This window comes from Gallinula chloropus, assembly GCF_964237585.1.
Source record: "Gallinula chloropus genome assembly, chromosome: 5".
In the NCBI taxonomy this organism is placed as follows: domain Eukaryota; kingdom Metazoa; phylum Chordata; class Aves; order Gruiformes; family Rallidae; genus Gallinula; species Gallinula chloropus.
The window spans coordinates 69,013,871-69,036,639 of NC_140090.1; the positions used below are offsets into that span (position 1 = coordinate 69,013,871).

Genomic DNA, 22,769 nt, shown 5'->3' on the forward strand with positions numbered 1-22,769 from the left:
AAAATCCTGGCTCCACTAAAACTAAGCTAGGATCAGTAGAGCAGGGTTTTGCCCCTGGTTTCAGCCCAGGGAAAATTAATTAAAAGGAGAAAAGGGGTCACAGACTGACCATGGGAGGAGAATGCTGAAAGGCCAGGCTCTCCTGGTTCTCCTGCACAGGACACAGAAAGGGGGGAGTGGTCATATACACAGGCAAGCTACACTGCACCCCACTGCTATCCTCCTGGAAGCCTCCTTACCTGTGAATCCTCGTGGACCTCGTTCGCCTGTGAACAGGGGAGCAGAGGAACAGCATTAGCACTTGCTTTGTTCTGATGTGCAACATCCCAGCCCATACTGCAGAACATCAACATGCCTTTCAGTTTGCAGGGCAGAAATGGGTAAAGGGAGCAGGCCATCTCCTTGCATTGACTTAGCCAGGTCCACATGGCATTTTGGAAAAAGATTGCTCCCCTTTAATGGCAAATCTGAAGCTCTGATGCTCCTGAATCTAATGGGCTTGCAAAGTTGGGACCTAAATACAGCAATTGATTTGAGACCAGTATTGGAGGCCAATAAATTTCTCTGAAAAAGGCTGACTTATTTTACAGCAACAGACAAGAGTCCTATTTAGTGACCACTGTACTAGCTTTCTTATGGTCACAGAGAGGCAGAATATGTTGTTCTTCCAAGCCCTTCCTCCCTCCTTTTCAGTCTGAGGTGCTGAGATCCATCTAGCATCTTGGTGAGGCAGCAGGATACACCCACCTTGGTCTCCCTTCGGGCCTGGTGGGCCTGGTGGACCCGGTGGGCCTGTGAAGAACATTTCTGTAATTAAAAAAAGAAAAGGTTTCTTCATGACATCCAACAGAAGATGATGTAAGTGTCTTCTGGCTCCACCTGCTCCTAGTCAAGGATGTGCACAGCAAGGGAATGATTGGGAAGAACCTACCTGAAGTGGACAGGGAAGATCCTGGTGTCCCTGGTGGGCCTGGAGGTCCTGGCAATCCTTCTCCTAGGCAAAAGGGACATAAACAGGCTTCAGGAAAGATGAGCCACAGCAATGTAAGCAAATGAAAGACAGAGCTGCTACATCTCTAGTCATGACCATAGCTCAAATATTTCCAAGTGTAGGCTAACATAACTGTTTTCTCCATAAATATCTATCCCTGTTAGTTATTTTTCATTATTTTTTATCACAGCAGATGTAGCACAAACTCCTTTGTGGTATGGAGTGCCTATCCCAGCTGACCTTCACTGCAGTGAGAGGGAAAGTTCATTTAATGACACACTTGACTGGCTCCCTTTTGCTACTGAGTGGAGAGCAAGGAATGGGGTTAAGCTCCAGTCTCGTGCCCTTCTGCACCTCCTCTCTTTTGGCTGTGAAAGGGACATCTGTGCTACAGAATGTGGAGTGGGGATATATTCCTCCTGATATGAACCACTCCATCTGTCCCCAGATGGAAGTTAAAGCTGCACAAGTAAGAGGTAAAGACAGAAATGGTTGCAGTTACTTCCTCTGGAGACTTGAGGATGTTGAGTGTCTTCCCAAAAAGTATGTTTTTTTTGAGTTACTACTACCAAACCTCTGCCAATGCAAATCTCCTCTCCTGGGCAGCGTCTTGCTGTGAAACTATATTGCAATGAAATTGTATTAGTAGGACCCCCTAGCTAAAGTTCTGCTTCCAGTAAAGTCAGCCCTATTAGCTTCCACCAAGTCCAAGATTACACCTGAGATAGCACAAAGCACAGGATGGAGGCACAGGAAAAACCTCCCAGTTTACAGGTTTGTTTCAGAGAAACAAGATCTTACCAGGAGGGCCACGAGGTCCAGGGGGTCCCTGCACTGATTCACCTGATAACAAGAGACACAGGGGGATTATAGAATAGTTGCTCAGCAAACTGCACTGCCCAGGAACATGCCAAGTGTCAGCATCCCACTGCTTATGGAATGAGCTCTGTGATATTACACACCTGGTGGTCCAGGAGGGCCTGGGGGTCCTGCTCGCCCTTGTAAATCTGTCAGCACTGTGCAAATGAAACACACAGAGAAAAGGTAAAATTGTTGCTATGGAGCTACTGCTCCTATGGAAACACTGTCATTACATTGCTGTCAGAAGCTCTTACAGTCAAGGGTGGAGTAAGGAAGGACCTGGGTGACCTGAGCCAAAGTTCAAGCAGAGAGGGGAGACAAGAGATGTGTTTGGTTGCCAGCACACAGGTTAGGACATGAAGCAAAATACAGTGCTGAGCAGGCTGGCCACATAGTGCATACAAGGAGGAGAGTAATGGTTGCTGGGGGAAAGACCAAAGGACTCAAAGGCTAGAGAAGGGGGGAAAGAACTTTCAAGGTGTGGAAAGAGTCATTCAATAAGGGGCAAGTCTTGGAAGGAGAACATTATGCAGCTATTATTTAACAAGTAGCTGCACTGAGTCATCTTGATTGGAAATGGATCCTCACCTCTAGGCTGAGGCACAAACTCAAAGTTCAGTGATGCTGAGATCCCAGACTCCTCGATGGGGGATGGGACAGTACTGAGGCATCATCTGAGCCAACATGACCCTGTTCAGAGGGTGATCAGGCAAGGACTATTTTATGCCCTCCTCTGTCTTGCCTCTCCTGCACACTTGCAGAGGTCCCAGAGCCAAGGAATACTGCCTGTAAGTACACCAGACACCTAATATTGCCCTAAGCAAGCAGACAGTTTTCTTGGGATGTTGCTAAACCATTCTGTTCTGCTCCACTTATTTGCATCTTAAAATAGCGTTTGCTCCCCTGTGAGTTTGTCCTCTAATTCACAGAGAGATTTTTACATGTCTAAGAGGTTGTCCTCTTAGGGATGGCTCTGTGCTCATATTACATACAGAGTTGCCTTGTGCAAACACAGTGGCTAAGAGGTCAGGCTGAAATCTCACAGCTCTGTGATCATCTCTGCTGTTGGGGACTTTTTGCCAGTCATCATTCTTCAGCTTTCCTCTCTACAACATGGGCCTGGTGCCACCTACCTCATTCTGAAAGCACTTTGGGATGCACAGATGAGAAGGAGGGCAGAAGTAGCTGGTATTGCTGTCCCACCACAAAACACACACACACACATGCACATGCTTTACTTCAGGTTGAGGGGAATGAGGTAGAGGCATGTTCTGCTAGTGTGAGCAGGCCTTGAGACCTCTGGCACCTCTCCAAGCAAAGGAATGAAAAGACAGGTCCACTTACTTTGAGATGCTAATGATGAGACTTCTGTCTTGATTGTTTCTATCACAGCTTCACCTGGGGATCCCTTCTCACCCCGTGGACCTTTTTCAGGAAAAAAAGGGAAAGTGAATTATTTAACCAAAAGAGGGTGACATTTTGCAGCCAGTCCTTACCTCCTCGACAATAGGTTCAGATTTTTCTTATGTTATCTTGGAACATGCACTCAGTCCCTGGCTCTGAGAAGCAATGTACTTAAGTATGGAAATTACCACACAATTTGCACTAAGAGGATCACAGAAAACCAGCTAAGGGAGCTTCTTGGGAATCAGCTCTGTTCAGGCAGCTCCAAACAGATGCCTGTCCAATTGGCAGTTGCTTCACAGGGACATTGTTTCTAATTTGGGTCTAGTTTGTTCTCCCACCTTTCACAATGGCAGGAGGAATCCAGATGGCCTATGTCCCTCTCCTGGTTTGGTCTGGAACAGAGTTAATTTTCTTCCTCGTGGTAGGAATAGTGCTGGGTTTTGGATTTAGGATGAGAATAGCATTGATAACACACTGATATTTTGTTTGTTACTGAGCCATGTTTAAGTCAAGAACTTTTCCTTTTCTCATACTTCCCTGCCAGCAAGGGGCTGGGGTGCACAAGGAGCCAGGAGGGTACACAGCCAGGACAGCTGACCACAACTGGCCAACGGGACATTCCATACCCTGATATGATGCTCAGTATGTAACCTGTGGAAAGCTGGCCAGGGATTGGGATGAGACCACAGCACAGCAACCAGTTGGGCATCAATGGTCTCTGAGAGGTGAGCAACTGTGCTGTACATCCCTTGTTTTGTGTATTCTTTTATCATAATAATTACTATCACCTTCCTTTTCTGTCATATTAAACTCTCTGCATCTCAACCCATGAGTTGTAAATTTTTCCCCCCAATTCTCTCCCCTCTCCGGCTGCAGGGGGGAGCAGAGAGCAAAGGGCTGTGTGGTTGTTTTAGCTGCCTGCTGGGTTAAACCACAACGACCCCCTATCACAGAAAGGCAACTGCATTTGAGAAGTGCCTTAGAAATACCAGCCTCAGGAAAAAAATAACATAAGACATTTGCAGCAACCACATCCCGCTGGCTCCTACCACCTCCCTTCTTCCCCTGGGAAAGAAAAAAAGAGTAGAAACTCTTTACAAGATTAATTAAGCCAAATAATGCAGCAAAATGGGCTGAAATGAAGAAATCTGCAAACAAAAGGGAGAGAGATTTTGCCAAGGGCTGAGAGAATTAGTAACAAAAGAAAAGTAATGAACTCAGTTCTCTTAAGGAGCAGAATCAAAGCTGATAGAGAATCGCACCTTGCTGTCCAGGGAGACCAGCTGGTCCAACAGGACCTAGTTTCAAAGGAAAAAAACCAACAGATTGTATTAGATTTTCCTGATTGTATTTTGCAGTAGCAGGAAAGAATCAATAGTCCTTTTATAAGAACAGAGACTATAAAATCATGTATTTGTCTGCACAAGTAAATGGATTGCTATGTGGTATGAATTCATCAGTGTCCCACGTACTGCTTGAAGCTCCTGAGAAGAGTCTTATTTTCCATCACATGGCAATTAAAGTGCTTGGTTGCTCTTGGACTGGGGAAACAACTAGAACGTTGCTGACCACAACAGAAAAGCCACAGGCCTAGCCCTCCCCTTGCATTCCCTGCTGCAAATCAAGGCTAACTCTACCAAATCAGCTCTAGAATTAGCCCCATCTACACAGCTGGGAGACACACAGAAGCACCAGGAGAGCCAGGGCTCAGGAACCTTACTGCCTTACACCAGCATGTTGGAGGAGGGTGTCTGACCTGGGACAAAGGACTCTGAGGACCAAGCTCATTCACAGCCACGTATGTGTGTTTGTGTGAAAGTTCTGTAGATGTTCATGTGAATTCTGCTGTCTTGAGTTCAAAGCTAAGACTGGAAAACAAGCAACTCCTGATTCCAGTAACAGTGCTGGGAAAGGGATTAGACACAAGTCTGCTTTCCAGAGAGGTCAAAGAGTTTAATTCCACTCCCTGGATTTGGCCTACCACTACTTTGTACTTTGAATTATGACCAATTTCTTCATTTTCTCATCCATCCCTTCTGTCCTGCCCCCCTGTAATCATATGCCATTTCTTCCTTAAGGCTGCTGCCTCCCTAACTCAGCCCAAGATCTTTCTGCAGGGAAAGGTGGGGACCATGAGTACCTAGTCTGCCTGAGCAATCTTGTCTCCCTGACAGGGCAGCGTGGCAGAGACAGGAAACATCACACATTAAATTAAAAACTGGATGCACAGCAGTGTAAGCTGCCTGCAAAAAACACATCAGAGGAGCAGTTTCCTCACCTGGAACACCTGGGGGTCCAGTGGGGCCAGCTGGGCCTGGAGGACCTGGTGGGCCTGGCAGTGCAATAGTTGATGAACCCTCTGAAATACAAATGCATAGACTTGCACACATGCACACACAGCCAGCCAACATGGTAACAAATCTATCCCTCAGGAAGCCCACATCTATAGCACATGTATTCCCCCAACACAGGGAGTCCCAGTACAGGTCTGAAAGTCAAGAGGAATTTAGGAGGCATATCAAAAAACCAGAGAAAATTCTCCAAAAGCAGAAGTGTTTGAACTCTCTGAGCACTACATACCAGCACTTATGACTTTTCCTGGAGCTCCAGGTTCTCCTATGAAAAGAAAGAGAAAGAAGATTAACACCTTTAATAGAGAAGATTTTTCACAAGCTCAATGACATTACCTTATTAAACATGTGATTTCTGTTCTCTTTGGCACAGCAGTAGAAGATCACAGGGAAAGCAGCAGAGCTCAGCTAATCCAGATATCCCCTGATCAGCTTTTGAAGTGCTACATCATAGGCAATAGGCCTTGATCTGAGGCAGGCATAACACTGCTGTTCCAGTCACCAGGCATCACGCTCATGCTCAGGTTTGCTAAGGTTTTCTCAGTGGAGAATTGTCAAGTTCAATGCCTCAGCAGATGTCCAGCCTTTGGTGTATGCTCAAGGAGGCTTTGGCTACCGTCTGTTTCTCAAACCTCCCCTTCCTAAAACCACTAGATGCCGCTGTTGTTTCAGGGACTGGTCAGCAGAGCAGATAATCCTCCCTAAAATGTAGTGCTTAGAGAGAAAATAGGAGTATTAGGGAAGAAACAAAACTCACCTTTAGCCCCCGGTCGGCCTGGGTTGCCTGGAAGTCCTGGTACAAGATAGATGAACAATTTCAAATGGTTAGTATGAGTATTGTTTGTTCTATTTTTTCCAGGTATCCCAGCTGAATTTCACTTGTGGGTTTAGAGAAGGAGCTCCCTCCTCAAGGCCCTGGCTTTCAGCATTTACAAGCAGGTCCCTGACCGCAAGTGCAGGAATTCACAGTAGACTGTAGGCTAAGCTGGTAGTGTCCCTGGGCACAGATAAGGGCTTTCCTTCTTCCACTGCTGCCTGGATGGCAGCACTGGTTCCTAAATTTACCTGTAGGTTCTTCCAGGTGCTGCTCCCTGTCCTGAGGCTCCTGGTTAAATTCCCTGCTGTCTTGCCCCCCAAACCTCCCCTTCTTGCAGATATCACATCCTCTCTTTCCACCTCTATAGCTACATCCTCTCCTCTCTGATTAGAAAGACTTTTCAGTAATGCACAGTAATATGTCATTTATTGAAAATTGTGGGTTTGGGAGAGGTAAATTTGCAAGCATTCCAAGGACCCACATTCCTCAAAAATGACACATCAACCCCAGAACCTGTCTCAAAAAGCAAGCAAGATGCAGAAACCTTGAGAAATCACTTTGGAAGCCCCGAACAGCAGAGAGGGAAAATTATAAGGGGATTTTAAGCCCATGTCAAAGTGTGTCATTGATAAATTGTAACACAGTGGAAAAACCTACCTGGTGGTCCTTGGGGTCCTGTGAGACCTGTTAGAAAAAGGAAAAAAATTCTAAGATGTCTAAACAAATTCCAGGTGGGGGAAGGAAAGACAGGGAGAAAAAGATTACATTTATTTAAAATTACAGCACACCACACAAGTGGTGTAAACTGGCCTAGCACCTGGTATGTAAACTGAATGTTGGCTCATAGCAGCTGATGTTCTTGTTTGCAGTGTGTGCAATCCTGAAGTCACAACAGGTATAGATTCCCTGTGCATTTTCCTTTTACCACTATCTTACAGTACAGAGATCCTCTGCTAGCCTTAACTTTGACTGGAAAATGTTGATAAAGACATATTTTTTCTGACTGAGAAGTATTTTTGGCCTCTGTATGCTTTTACCTGGCTGTCCTGCATCTCCAACGGGTCCTGGAGGGCCTCGGGCTCCTGGCATCCCCATAAAACCTGGTTCACCTAGGGATATAATCACCATTAACAAGCCATAAGTCACTGACTTACAATCTACCAACCCATTCAAGCTTGGCCACCAGCTGTCCTGCAGCACTTTCTACCTATTGCATTCTCATAGCCAATTGGCCAGTTCCAGCACCAGTGACTGGGAGGAGAACATCAGTGGCAGAAGAGTTCTGTAGTGACAAGGACTCAGTCACAAGTTTACAGCTAGCTTAGTCTTAGTTCTGTGGTTGACTCTACAATTCTTCTGAGACAGAAAGATCCTTGAACATGAATCTACTGCCATTTTCTCCCACCCATTTTACAGATCACCCTCCTGCAAGTACTTGCACTTCTACCTCAAAGGAATCCTTTACCTTTTTCACCTGGCTGTCCATCACGGCCAGCTTGTCCTGTCCAAAGAAAAGAGTTTGTTAGCGACCACTGAAACAGTAGCACAGTTGCCCTGTCCTACTAAGCAGAGCACAGCCCTCAACACAAGAGAGTATTTTTAAATTTTTCATCATGTTGCACCTGAAAGAAACCTTGGCTAAAGTTACTGAAGATCCTGATAAAGTTCACTTGAAACTTAATGGTAATCTTCTCTGAGTATACAGACTCATCTTGGCTATTTAGAGAAAAGACCTAGGATCACAACCAGTATGACTTCAGGTCACACTGTCCCACATATAAGCACAACTGTTTTCTGATACCCACCTGCAGGTCCTTTAGGACCTGGCTCTCCTGGAGCACCAGGCATTCCTCTTGCACCTTGTTCACCTGTAGCAAAAAGGTACAAATATGAATCAAGCAAATCTTGTTGAAGGCACAATTTATGGCTGTCAGCAATATTTGGTATTGATGGCACTGTCAGGATGTTCAGGTCTCACGATTCACAACTCTCTCTAGGCATTAGAAAAGCTCAAGTGAATACAGGGCATGTGTGGGAGAATTTCCCAGAAGCTAAATACAAAGATCACTACCAAGATTACTAGAATGAAGAATGGGATCTATTTGTTTAAAACTTGAGCAGAAAAATAAATTTTTTATATGCAATAACATGATTACTTCTTCAGAAAACTAATTGGGATTGGCTGGGCTACACTGTTAATTGAAAATTCAGTGCTGGTGTATATTATATGGTTGTTGCTCCAGGAAAAGGATCCACTGACCTGTCATTCCACGAGAACCCTTCTCACCCTGATCACCTGTGGTACAAAAAAGGAAAGGATTTTGTGAGATTCTTTCTTGTAAAATGTTTCTGTCAGAGAAAATAAAGTCTGCTTTCTGACAAGAGCACAGAAGAAAAAGCCAAAGAAAGGCTAATTACCCACAGACAGTATCCACATCTAAAGGAATCTAAAGAAAATATCTACAGAAGACAGTTAACTGATCAACATACCTTTGGGTCCAGGGGCTCCAGCAGCTCCTTTCTCACCTGAAAGATATATGTATGATTGAAGAATAATAACAAGTCAGAAGAGAAAGGAATTTCATGCATCGAAGAAAATCATAGGGGATAATACAGGTACCCTGATATCAGACAAATTCAAACTGGAAATTCCTTTCCTTCAATACAGCTCCATCCATCCAACCATGTTTCCTTACCTATACTGCTCAACCACCTTTGTGACTCCTGTATTTCTTAATATTTGCTTGCAATCTCTAAGTAAGTCTAGTTCATCCTTCCCCTTCCTTAGTTTCATGTTTTTCTTTGCCCCTAGAAATGCTACATGCTCAGACCAAGTCTGCTCCTCAGAGCAGTCCTAGAAAAGCCCATCAGTTGGTGCTGCTGTAATTGCCAGGGGAAGAGGAGTTTACCTTTAGCACCTGGGAGACCTGCTTCTCCTCTAAATCCTTGTAGACCAGGAGGACCTACAGAAAAATGACATGGGGGATTTAATCCATCCCACTCACTGTTATGCATCACTGAAGAAACTATGAGATGTCACACTCTTGTTTTCTCCAGTCTTTAGATGCCACAGCAAAGGAATGCAACACTCACCTGGAGGACCTTGTGGGCCTGGGGAACCCATCAGACCTGTGAATAATGACAGTAACATAACAATTAGAAAATTAATTAATCTTTTTCAGTTTGCCCAACAGCATCCACAACCCAATAGGTGTTTAGCAGATCAGAATTCCCCCCAGCCACTAGAAGAATTGCATCACCAGCATTGTCAAAAACCAGGACAACAAGTCTACACAACTTTGAGCTTGTCAAATAGAGGAAGTCATTTTCCCTAAAGAAAGGTAGAGAGACTCAAGCCTTCCATCTTGGCTGAGACACTGGGATCTGTGCTTCAGGTGGGGCTCATTTTTTATAGTGCAATTTTTATCCCACTTAAATGGACTGTAGAGCTGTAACTATGTTACAAGCCTGTTAAGGATACAGAGTTTACCTTATTATTTCTGAAAGCAGAGAAAAAACAACTGGAAACATCACACATCTTAAAGATTGGTGTTTTGAGAAACCTCTGCCAATCCCCACTGTCATTAAAAATCTTGAAAAAAAATTACTGCTGTAAAGGCTGTGTACACCTACCACAGTAAATTTTATCTAAAATGAAGACTATTTCTTCACTTTTCTGTCTACTGCAGTGCAACAAAGTGAAACAGAAAAGCTGGAGTGCTCATTTACTCCTAACTGGTGTGGTAGGCTCTGTCTGTCCATCTTCATATTTACCTTTAAGGCCAGCAGAACCTGGGGGACCAGGTGGCCCTGGAGGACCTGGCTCACCAATACCACCTGCAGAATAAAAACATGAATAAATAGTGTAAAATACGATTGTGATCCCAGTTTTCCATTATGCCACCTTCTGTTATTCTTTCTCTGGCATGTGTCATGAATAATCTGGTGCTCAAAACACCCAAATAAGAACAGACTTTCCAAGAAAAAAAAGAAAATCCCATCTCACTGGGTTTTAGGATAAGCAAGACAAATCCCCCAGATTTGGTGACTTAGATGACAGGGAAGAAGATGACCTTGATACAAGGTGGTTTTGGTTCTGACAAATTCAAACCTGACAGTGAGACCTGGCAGTGAGACCTGGCAAAACAAAACAACCCCTGTAAATTCAGCAATAAAAAAATCTTTTAGGAGAGATTTGTCTGTGCCAGGAAATGTCTAAAAAGAAATTTGGATTTGAATAATCAAATCAAATTCTATGACTGAGTTGTTTTATAAACTGGGAACAAACTCTAGGTTTTGTCCATCTCTGCTTTATGCAAGAATGGGTCACCTAATTCCTACCTCTATCTCCTTTTTCTCCAAATCCAGGTGGTCCAGGCTCCCCTCGAGGCCCTGGTAGCCCTTCTCGACCTCTTTGTCCCATGGGACCTTCCATACCAGGATCACCTATAGGAAACAAATGCCTTGTAAAAGAAGGTGTCTTTAAGTGAGCCCTTAAGCAAGAAGATCCATGGCCACCTCCATGGGGGAAGGTAATAGTCACACCAACCTGGTGTCTGTATTCCCATGCCATGTGTCAGTCAGTTGTGACTCACAGCACTGACAGAGATGCTTACCCATGCTGCCCTTCTGTCCTTTCGGTCCTTCTGGTCCTTGGTGCCCAATCGGGCCAGGTATGCCTGGGAAGAAAGACACAACTAATGTTCAGAGCCCTTGCCTATGAAAGAACAACGTGCAGATTAGGGGAACCTGGGAACCTGAAGCCTGGAAGGATTTATCAGCTGGGGTAAAGAATACATTGCTTGGAAGGCGAGTGCTTGAACAGGGATTGCTATAGAAGAACAGAATACATGTAAGAGCACAAGGAAGTTGGACCAAGTATTTGTGCAGCTGTGGGCCTCTTTCAAAGGCAGGCTGGAATCTTCACACCCTCAAATTAGGCACGTTCAACTAAGTAGACATCAGGCTGAGGCCTTTCTTGTTACCAAGCCTCCGACCTGTGTCTGTAGCTCAGCACCAAGGTATTAATCATGTGACTTCATCTCTCTGCTAAATATTGACTGTTTTAGAGAACCACCTCGAGCTGGGATCGGGGTGCAAAATTTGTTCTTGTGTAATGTCACTAAATGTCCTCCCTGAAAGGGGGAGTGAGTGTACTACTGCCCACCTGGGACGCCAGGAAGTCCTCGCTCTCCTGTAGGAAGAAAAAAAATACAGTCAGTGGGGAATAGGTCTTCCTTGTTTGATACTTAGGCCAGTCCTCACCCCCACCCTCCATCCTCATAAAAAGGAGTTTATGTTCTTGGCATGTTTACAAGTTCTACCCTCTCCAGCAATGTCCCGTTCGTTCCCTTGTGTTTACACAATGGATTGAATCCTTTACACCATACAAAATCCTCTGAAGCACTTTCTGATTAAAACAGGTAGAGCTGAGCTTCAGGAATTAATTTCATTCAGGTGAAAGGTGTTTCTAGATTCAAAGTGAGATGTGTTATCTCTTCTACTGTGAATTTTAAAACTGTCTTTGCCAGAGCAAAAAACCCCAACCATCAGAACAATATCTGAACTACAGAATACATCAGCTTCTCTAATTTCTGAAGTAACAAGAATCCAGTCTCTGTGACAAGCTGCCAATCTGCCTGAGAAAGCAGGTAACTCCAGACTCACCTCTGGGACCTTGCATTCCCATGTCACCTAGGAAAAGAGAAAAAAAAATTGGGGGAGACCCTGGAGATACTTCATTTTGTTTTTCTAGTTGCTCTTCCATGTTCAATGAAAGAAGTTTTGAGTGAATGGGGACACCTTGAGCAGTGCAATATCTGACAATATCTGCAAACATCATCTGGCCTGTCACATTGGCACAATGCAGGACTGGGACTCCTGTACTGGTTCGGTTCAGGATTGGGACCTCTGCAGCTTAAGTATCAAGCTAGCTTTACATTCTTCTTGTTGAAGCATCAACCAGCTTCACGTTTCTCACTACTAATTACCCCTTTGTGGCAACATCTACCCAAACTTGTGTACCTCCAGAGCCAAGGAATAGGACAGAGGAAGAGAAGGACTATATGGCTGTACCTTTCTCACCAGGTTCCCCTCTTTCACCTCTGAAGTAGCCTGTAACACGAAGCAAAGAGGCTGTTAGACTCCATTACACAACAGAGTATCTACTCATTTCAAACAGAAGGATCCTTCTATTTGGATTTTGAGGGTGCAGGCTGCACAGGCTATGAAGCATAGCATGGTTTGGAAGTACAGTTTCCTCAGCAAATTTGCAAATCCATGAAACTTCTGAAGCTGGGAGAATGCAGGGTTCTCTCTTCACTTATTTCCATCATCCGCTAAAGAGTAGCAAATAATCTTTCCCTTGCTAACAAAAGTAGCATGAGAAATAAGTAGTGCATTCATTTTTCTGTGTAGTTCTTTCAAAATGGAAAACTCACTTGCTACAGAAAACATGATAAATCCTGGCATAGCATGGCATTTCCACAACCTCCCTTCTTCTCCCTTTTCTGTTGGCTTTAAGGGATGTACCACCAGTGTTAGTGGCAGCACTCTGAGACTATCTTTGAGGACAGGTGAGGGCACTACTTTTGACAGACTTCACTATACTCTAAAAGTCCTGGTCTTTAAGCTTAAAAAGGGCAATCAAACCCTCCCACTCCCCTTTACACAACCTGGTCTCATGCAGCATCACAGACATTGACTCTGCTCACCTCGTTCCATTTCCTTGTTCAGCCTGCTCTTCACCATCAGCCAAACTGACTCTTCATTTTCATATGGGAAGGTTGAGGAGGGTGAAATGCCATGAAGAAAGTCCACTCTTGAAACATCCTTTTCTATTTTTGAATTCCCTTGGTTAATTGCCAGGAGGCCACCATTGAGTTTTTCCAGGTCTTCCACACGAGATTTCAGCTTTCTCACTTCTTCAGCTGGAAGGTCAAAGGAAAGAGGTAGGAACAGGCTGCCACAGACACGTGCCCTAAATGACTACTCCTAATAGCAGGGACAAGGCAACACTGCATCAGCCAGCTATGGCCACTGAATTTTGCAGGGTTGTTCTTTGTATCTTTTTTTTCTAGCACAGATATCTGGAGTTTAAATTACAACTTTGGAATCTGTTAGTCTCTCAGAAGCAAGAACTCAGGAGGTTTCCTACCCCAAGACTGTGTAAGTCCTTGTCAAAGTTTATATTCTTTACTCATTCTTTCTGTCCATTTGCAATATCTTTGTGACAGCCATCAGGAGGTGAATACACTCCTCCTCAGTTCTCTGCCTTGATATCTCTGGTACTTGGCCTCTTTCCCACCTTACACCCTCTGTTTGTCTTTCCATCCCATTGAACATTTTGTCCCCCAGTTATTTCTTACCCAGAGCAATTAGTCCAAAAAGCAATCCAAGAAGAAGTAACCAGGTCAGAAGCAAACCCAGGAGCCATTTCCACCAGCTACAGCAGGAACCACAGGGACCACAGGATGGTGCTGATCCGATTGCACCCCCCATATCACCATTTCTTATTTCTGGAAGAGAGGAGGAGCAGTCTCCTGGTTAACGAAGAGTTCCTTGACTTCAGAGCCAAGAATTAGTTCGGCTAAAGACATCAAAGTCTTATCTATTATACAAAGGGCTCTGGAGAAAAATTTTTACATAGAATTACACTCCACAAGGTGGGTGTGATTCTAGCCCCTGCAGAAGCTGGAAACAGCATTCCCAATGGGAATTCCAAGGGGGACAATGCTCTTCTAAATGCATTTTAAAATATGAAAAACACGATTCCCTTGGGATGAATTTTTTGTACAGTTGAGCGATAAATGACAGCAATAGCCATGCATGGTCTGCCTGAGCCCTCTCATGTCCAATAATCTGTCCCAGGAGCAGGATGGTGCTGTGCTGTCAGCTATCCCATTTTCTCCAGCATAAAAGAATACCCAACCTATCCAGTCATCCACAATCAAATCTGTGGTACCAGTTCCTCTGGCATGTGCTCTGCCCATTACAGAGTAGCCTCCTGAACATTCCCTCCATCTGAAGTCACTGCACTGAGATCTCTCATGCCACTCAAGAACAATATCTTTGTTGTCCACTGTGCTTTGGTGAAAGTCTGAACTGCATCACTTACCTGCATACGTTGCTTTGTCCCTTGCTGGTGCAGATTTCAGTCCTCCTGTTTTAACAAGAGTAGAGAGGTTTTAGCAGACTTTCTGAGCATGATGAAAGTTAGACTATGGGCTTGCAAGGTGAGGGTAGTAACGGAGGCAGAAGAACAAAGTTCTACTGCATTTCCACAGGGACAAACTCTTACCATTTGCATCTGATTTTAGGCTGGTATCTGTAGCATAAGAGGAGGAAAATCCCTGCTTCTCTTTCTTCAAGGTGTCTTCTACAAAGGATTGTGAACAAATATGATTAAGCACCATTACACTAGAAGTTCAACAGGCCTATCTTCTCTCATTGGCAAAAGACATGTTTTTTACTGTGAAGACACAATAGCTCTGTCTGTTTAAACCAGATCTATTTTTTTTTTTTGCTTTCAAAGATTTTTGAAATAATCCAAAGCACACTCTTGAGCTTCAAATGCAAAAGCTAGGCCTAGAGTGCAGCTGGCATGGTTAAAGGCTAACTGTCTGCCAGAGCTTCTTGTTTGGCTTGCAGGGGGGTGAGTCTAGTGTATTGTCCTGAACAACCAACTCCCCTGTGACAGTGTCCATTTCTTTGCTCTCAGAATATCCACATGTCCCAAACAAGAGATGTTACCTCCACTAAGCCCAGTGGTAGAGGCATTAAAGACTTTGCCACTGTCCTTTGTCATGATCAAGAGCTCCATCTCCTTCTTTGGTTGGGCATTTTCCTTCTCCAGCAGCAGGAACTTGCAGTCTTTGCGCAGAACTTCATCTCCCTGGGAGCTTGAAACGGTTCCACCTGGAGTAGTGGTAAAAGATGGGAAAGATGAGTTGATGAGTGTGGGCTCCTGAGTCATAACTACAAGCCACAACACTTTCCTTCATTAAAATCTCTAGTTCCATTGTGATCAGGGTAACCACTACTACAAAATACCCAGTAAGAGACCCACTGTTCACTGAAGTGGGGAAGAGAACTTTCTGTGTCATTAGATTTCTTTAGAGATGTGCATTTTACCAGCAGGGGAGCAGCTGCTACCAGAAAAGGAGAACATCTGAAATTCAACCACATATAAAATTTACTTGCTTAATGACCTCTTTGCTCTCAAACACACTACAGAATCACAGAAACTCAGTCTGAAAGAGACATTCAAAGGACATTAGAGCCAGCACAGGTCACATTCAAAGGACATTAGAGCCAGCACAGGTCAAGCTGAGGAGCACCTTTAGCAGATCTACTCTGTCAAGCCCAAAGCATTCCATACCCTTTGGAGCCAGGCATGGTTATGAGGCAATGAAATGTAGGTTTACTGAGGCTGGGCACAGGCCAAACAAGGATAAAACACACCAGTGTGGTCACCCTTCTGCCATTAAGCACTACCAGGTATGCCTGGAATGGTGTACAAACCTGGATTTGCAAATTGACACAACACTGAAAAATCAAGATAACCAGAATGGTATTATTCCATTACTCTGGCACAAACCTGTATTAGAAATGTTAGTATAACTTATGTGGTATTTATATCTACTTTTCAGCCTTATTTTTAGGAGTCCTTGCATTACAAAAGAAACCTGGCTTCCCTTACATTAAAAAAAATAGAGACTGATTTATAGCTCTTAGAACTGGAGAAAAAGCTGAAAAAAAAAAAAAGGAAGAATGAAAAGCCTGTAGAAACCTTGGCTTCCCCCATTAAAATAAATACATCTGACCAAGTATAAGCCAATTCCTTGATGTAGAGTGGTTGAGGCTGGTACCACTGCAAAACTATGTTTAAGAGCAATCTTGCAAATGTTTTGGCTTCAGATGAAGCACAATTTCACATATGTGATCTTCTATCCAGTTACCTGCCTGTTGAGCAGAAACAGTTGCAATTAAATCATCCAAGTTACCACAAAGTGGAAGAGATCTGAATCAGACCAGCTCATTTGCTCCTTCTTAGCTTCTGGCTGATTTGCATTCTTTTCAGAAATTTGCTGGTAGGATACTTGGCTGGTGACAAATCATGCTCCTGAGAAGCCAGGTGTTGGTGACAGTCAGCTGGTTCAATCTCTGACTCATTTTTATGATGGTATGCTTGTACAAGGCCATGCCTAAACAACTGTGAATGACACACTCACCTGCTGAGGCAGACACACCAGTACTTGCCATGGTGTTGCTCTGAGAAGTGTTCTTCATCCCGTATGCTGCAATGAGGAAATTTGATAATGAAAGAGATGAAGGATAACAGGCTACCCACACACCAACCTTGAGATCCACACCATTTTAAAAAAATCTTTTCTCATTCAGGGTACCTATGACAACTCAAAGAAGCAAGGGCTTCTCCAGCAAGCAAATCTCTAGTGCTTACAAAGGCACTGTGGGCTTCTCCTGCGCATTCAAAGCAGAGGAAATGGTCCACAATATTGACTCATACCACACTGCTCCACAGAAGGAGGTAACAAAGGAGCCTCTGTCAATGTGAACTTTCTAGTCACTACAGAAAAGGTGGGAGAAAGCAGCACATACTGGGACCCTCACACTTTCTCTAGGCTTAAATTGTTGCTGACCTGCGGAGGCTGCAGTAGCATTCTGGTTCAGGGCTGAAGAGCTTGGAGACAGGTTGTTTTGAACTCCAAACACTGCAAAGGAAATCATTGCAATAGGTGGTCATAGAAGTCCTGCAGTGCAGGTGGTATTCCAGCTAAAACCAAACCCAAACCAATAAGAATAATAATGATGAATTCTCCCAATAAATTTCACCAGACAACTGGAGGCATCACAGATCTAAAGCCTTTTGTTAGGAACATCTTTGAACAGAAATGCTTTTCTCCTTAGATTACTTTCCTGTATAAGTTATTGTTGGCCCAGGACAATAATGGTGACCATGTTAAAACATTATCCCAAGTTAGATTGGGAGGCCACTTCTATAAGACACAAGGAAATTTCTGCAGTGGGACACGTGGGGAAAGGGTAAATTTAGAAAACTGGCTTGGTCTGGCTGAGGGAAAAATTAAAGAGAGAACTGCACACAATATGTGTCAAAGTACTGTTCAGAGAGAAACAAACAGCTTGGAATGCAGCACTTTTGCCTGCCAGCATCAGTGTGGCCATATTAGTGCAGTGTACAGACTGATCTCATACACCCTGCTCTCTCTGCAGACCCATTCAGAGACCCTGCATGATGGCACTGTGCTGTGTAGACACAGTGCATATGACTGTGAAAGGAAGAGAAGTGGTTTGGTGACACTGATGAGAGTCTGACAGAAATCGTAAGACAGGTGAAGAAAGGGAAACTGCAGGGAAAACTGACAGAGGAGCAGTAGGGCTTTATGGACTAGGACACATTCGTTTAGTTTTTAAGGCATTACCCTGAGTTGTTCTAGGGCAGAAATGGGCTGGCCTAACAGGTGTCATTCAAAAGACAAATTATTCTCCTTGGAAAATCTCTAGTTTTCCCTGCCTCACAGGTAAAAATGGCCAGGAGCTAACATCAGCTATACAGGGCCAACTCAGAATAAATCCACCGTAACCAAAGAATAACTGGGGTGTGCAGACAAGCTGCTGACACTGAGAGGAGAAACAGAGTGATATAGGTATTATCTCATTGTACATGGACTGAGGTGCCATGAAAGTGTGAAAAAGAGAAAAATCTGACCTGTAGAGGAAGTGCTCAGGCCTGCATTCAGAGTGTGACTGCTGGGAGCCAGGTTATTTGGAACACCAAAAACTGCAAAACGAGAAAGTGAAATGTCACTACCTCTGTGGTACCAGAAATCCAGCTCCCGAAGGTCAGCTGCACAGTCTTAAATTGGAGTCACTTGGAAATGCAGTCAATGAACAGGTACAATAATTACACACAGGAAAAATCTTGAAAATTGTGACACCAAACAACTCCTTTACTGAACTGACAAAGGTGAGAAAATCCTACTCCAGACAAATTGCAATCATCAGACAGCCTGAGAAAGCAAAGCTTTTAACAGCGTGCTATCATAAAGACTGCTCTTTTTTTTCTCTGCAGCTGGGAAATGCAGCATCCCTGACATTTAAATGTGCGTCTTTCAAGGTATAATCACACCCAACAGTAATTGATTACATCTTCAGTGTATAAGTGAAGGGTTAGGCCCAGTTCTTCTTACAATGGGCCAGGATAATCCAATGTTAAATAGAGTCTAAAACTACTTTTGATAGCTACAGTCAGGACAACAGATCCTCACAAAGTAGGATCTAAAGAAGGATCTTCAAATACAGTCACTGTAGAAGCAGAGAACACCAAGTTACAGAAAACCAGAAGAAATTCAAGCATATCCCCTGCCATTTGAATTCTTCCATCATTTTAGAAGCACTGCTGTTGACCCAGTTTCCTTCAAGCCTAGGTGGTCCAAGGAGCATACCTGATCCCGTAGAGTGAGACATAGCATTGATCAAGGAAGAGCTGTTATGGTATCCACCAAGGGAAGACCCAGCAGGCAAAGTGGAAGACCACATGTATGAAGGGAGGGCGGTATTCAGAATGGTTGTATCATACGTCCCCGACACTGTAAAGAACAAATCAAACAGAAGTGGTTTTCAATGAGACCAGGCTTGTGCCTTAGCATGCACTGCAGGTTTACATGGCAAACAACTTAATCTGCCTTAAATTTCAATTACCCTTGCGAAGTCAACACAATGACTCTAGATTAACATGGTGTAATCGATCTCAAATGCACACTGATTACAGATCACCTGAATTTTAATCAATGGAATAAAGATTGACCTGATAGCATGAACAAAACACATTGAAGCGATTTCATTGACTGCAGATGCTATAATATCAGAATAAAAACTTCTCATAATAAATCATGATGAGCCATGGGATGTGTGACTTCTGCTTCCCACATGTGACTCTGATTTGTTCACTAGTGTAGTGGACTAAAATTCCCATTTTAGACAGGATTTGAGCCATGTGCAAGAAAAAGGGTATTGCTTGTTCCTACATACTGGTGGAGGACAGTGGAGTGAATGTGAATACCACTGCCTCAAGCACTGTAGTAAGGCTTCTAAATGATAAAAGCTGGTTATTGTATTTTAAGTACTGCTTCTACTATTATCCAATTCTAGTGATCTCTGAACCACATGGTGAGACCAATACATCAAATACTGACCCAAATGCTGTCTTCAGTGCTATCTCTATCTTGCTTGGAGATAAGAGATCAAATCACTCTAAGACACATTTGCTTACAGCTCTGTCTCTGCTAGAAGCACCTCTAAATTAAAGCTGGTGGCAGCAGGAACTGGCTTATTTTTACAGAAATGAGAGAAGTTGCTAGGAAGCTATCCCAGAGGGCTCTTGTTAGGGCAACATCTGGACAGCCCTCCAGTATTCTGACCTTTTTTCTGTATTGCCACCACTGTCTGAGACATAGACCATGTAATCTTACTCAGATATTCTTAGCAACTGTGTATTTTTATGGCAAATAAAGTTCAGAGTAGCTCCAGCATTGCTAGCTGTCATCTGCCAAGTACCTGATTGAGAGCTCTCAGTAACCATCTTCGTCTCCACCACAGCCTTTTTCGGTATCGGGAGTGTACTTGACGGTGATCGAGTAGGGCTGCAGCTGGCTGATCGACTTCCTTTCAGTAAACGTTTCACATCATCCAGCTCTGTCCCTGGCAGGAAAAACAAGTGTCCAGAGTTACACAAAGCCATTGTTTCATTGATCTGTAATCTTGACCTGGCTAAACTTTTCAGTGGAATTTACCTGTGTCTATGAAGTTGTACTTTCAGGAAGGGCCTTCTGGGGGTGCCACTTACTTAATAACAAAGCTTCAGGGCCTCATTCTGGGACTAATTACAACTACATTCTTGCAAAACCACTATCTAAGCCACAGCGTGCTTCCTTATTCAGAAAGGGGAGACAAATGAATGCTTTTAACAGGAAAAAAAAAAAAAAAAAGAAAGACATGCTGCTGCCTGTCATCATGAAGATTGGGTCCTAGAGACTGCAGACGTGCCCAGAGCAGCAACACCCTCTATCTTATGCCTGATCCCCCTGGAATAAAAGCCATGTCACTTACATCTGCCAGAGGGAGATGCACTCTGCAGCCGGACTCGTATTTCACTCTCTGGGAAGATAAAAAGCAGATCATGAATATGGAGTGAGATGCATTTGTGTCCTGGACTGGGAATGAATCTTTAGGATGAAGTGAATTCCTTCCTCTTTGCATTCTATGTTTCATCTTTCTGCCTTGCTACTTGATCTGAGCAGCACTCATGGCCCGCATGAATTGGTTGTAAATTGGTGTGGATGACATTTTGTTTTGGGGTCTCATTTTGCTACTTTTAATTTTACTCATTCAGGGCCTCTGTTGAACTCAATAGCACTGTTACTGCCAGACAGACAGAAGGCCTAATTATGCATCTTCAATCACACTGATTTTCCCTATTATTATTATTATTACTATTATTATAACCATCATCATCACCACCACCATCAAATCATTATCATCATCATCATCATTACCATCTTCCTTCTGGACAAAAACCTAGAGAGCCAAAAGAAGCTCTCCATATTACTTCTTGGATGAAACTCACACTGTCATCTCTACAGCAGGCTGTAGGACTTTGTCGCTTACAACCTACTGACTTCTCTTTTGGTCACTGAATGTAACCAGGCCAGTTGTAAGACAACATTCTCACCAGACACCTGATTTTATTACTGACTTTTACTGTCCAGCACAAGAAACTATTAAGTTAATGCAATTTAGTTGGGGCAAGCCTTTAAGCTTGCTACCCAGAAGCAAACTGGCCAGCCAGGACATGTGATACATGGCCCTTAAGATGAAATCTGACAGTGCATACACCATAAAAGAAACACTAACTTTGGCATTCGTGTGGAGAAGCTGATGGATTGGAATTATTTTCTGAACTAATGGGAGAAGCTGGAGCTTATTCTCTGGTTTTATTATGTACGGCCTAGTTCTGCTGGGAGCCCAGGTATGTGCTGTGCTAGAGGAGACTGAAGAGCTGAGGTAGAATAATTGCTAACTTTCCATGAGGGGGGTGCAAGAACACATATTGATTTATATCCACTGCTAAAATTAACTTGGATAAAGTTACATTATAGTTTCCTCTTCAAGCAACTGTTCTCTTCAAGAACAATATGATCCTTCTTTGCCCAATGCTGTTAATAAATTATTAGAAGAGTTGAAAGATTTAAACAATGCAGAGCTTTTTACAGTGAGCTGGCTGAACAGCCCACAGCAAGTCCATAATTTCCTCACCATCTCCTCACTACCAGCCTGGGTTCATTTCAGGGTATGGCCTTATGGCTTGTAAGATAGATCACATTAGACAGAACATGAATATAATTACTGTGAATATGTCAGAGGTGGGTCACAGAGCATGGATGGACTGAGTTTATGGTAGTTCAAACCACCATGACTTTCACTAGGGCCAATTTTTAAACCAAGCTTGTTTAAGCAATTGCTTACAGATAAATGGTTCACATCTGCAGTGGTATAAATCCACATACCTCATCTGACTGCTCAACACTTAAACTAGCTGATTCCAGCTAAGGAAAGGTCCATTTAATATACCCTGAATCATACAGAAGAAAATGAGAGAGGCTTCTAAAAGAACAGTATCACTCACCTCGACTTTGGCTTCTTCCTCTCGTGGTGGCAGATGCTATGAACAGCAATGAGAGAAAAGGATTATTAGACTTCACTGCCTGTGACATCCCTAACAATGAGCACATAGATCTTGCTCAGAGTGCTCAGATTCAAACAGTAAACTTTGGGCACAGTTGGGAGGAAGTGAACCCTTAAGAATTTTTACCAGGTTACTTTTAGACCATAAGGTGTATTAACCAATCACCTTTAGCATTTATTGTTTCTTTTTGCACACATAAATGTTGTCCACAGATGATGACCTCCCATTTCAATAGGCCAAAAGGAAGCTAACAGGCCTGTTTACCCCACCAACTGAGTCAGATGCTGTGAACCCCTGCCTCCTGTCTGAGCCAGAAAGACAGCCTGATCATGTTGTTCCACTATGTGCACCGAGTATAATAGCCAGCTCACAGTTTGGGCAGGGCAAGCTCATACCTGCTGACAATGTTCAGTGTAAATATATCATTTGATGGCCAGTACATTTTTCCATATAAACATGTTGAAGCCTACAAAGAAGCCACTGGAAAAGTATATCTAGCAAAGGCTCAAAATCCTAAAGGACTTTCTTCCTTTGAGCTGTTCTACCAGTTGCGGCAGA

General features: G+C 43.5%; 1 protein-coding gene across 1 annotated transcript in view; it reads right to left on the minus strand.

Annotated features, from left to right (window-relative positions):
* The window catches only part of COL17A1 (collagen type XVII alpha 1 chain), a gene marked incomplete at both ends in the record, with an annotated part of 34,867 nt that overhangs the window by 7,900 nt on the left and 4,198 nt on the right, over nucleotides 1-22,769 (minus strand). The window contains 37 exon segments of the mRNA XM_084265081.1: nucleotides 110-151; nucleotides 240-266; nucleotides 748-807; nucleotides 932-988; nucleotides 1,793-1,834; nucleotides 1,954-2,007; nucleotides 3,197-3,277; nucleotides 4,522-4,557; nucleotides 5,538-5,618; nucleotides 5,840-5,875; nucleotides 6,368-6,403; nucleotides 7,085-7,111; nucleotides 7,465-7,536; nucleotides 7,893-7,928; nucleotides 8,233-8,295; nucleotides 8,688-8,723; nucleotides 8,918-8,953; nucleotides 9,337-9,390; nucleotides 9,521-9,556; nucleotides 10,202-10,264; nucleotides 10,769-10,873; nucleotides 11,044-11,106; nucleotides 11,595-11,621; nucleotides 12,095-12,121; nucleotides 12,503-12,541; nucleotides 13,141-13,356; nucleotides 13,795-13,944; nucleotides 14,544-14,588; nucleotides 14,727-14,802; nucleotides 15,168-15,343; nucleotides 16,660-16,725; nucleotides 17,089-17,160; nucleotides 18,177-18,248; nucleotides 18,913-19,056; nucleotides 20,024-20,167; nucleotides 20,576-20,623; nucleotides 22,152-22,187. Coding sequence (XP_084121207.1) covers nucleotides 110-151; nucleotides 240-266; nucleotides 748-807; nucleotides 932-988; nucleotides 1,793-1,834; nucleotides 1,954-2,007; nucleotides 3,197-3,277; nucleotides 4,522-4,557; nucleotides 5,538-5,618; nucleotides 5,840-5,875; nucleotides 6,368-6,403; nucleotides 7,085-7,111; nucleotides 7,465-7,536; nucleotides 7,893-7,928; nucleotides 8,233-8,295; nucleotides 8,688-8,723; nucleotides 8,918-8,953; nucleotides 9,337-9,390; nucleotides 9,521-9,556; nucleotides 10,202-10,264; nucleotides 10,769-10,873; nucleotides 11,044-11,106; nucleotides 11,595-11,621; nucleotides 12,095-12,121; nucleotides 12,503-12,541; nucleotides 13,141-13,356; nucleotides 13,795-13,944; nucleotides 14,544-14,588; nucleotides 14,727-14,802; nucleotides 15,168-15,343; nucleotides 16,660-16,725; nucleotides 17,089-17,160; nucleotides 18,177-18,248; nucleotides 18,913-19,056; nucleotides 20,024-20,167; nucleotides 20,576-20,623; nucleotides 22,152-22,187 — 2,481 coding nt within the window.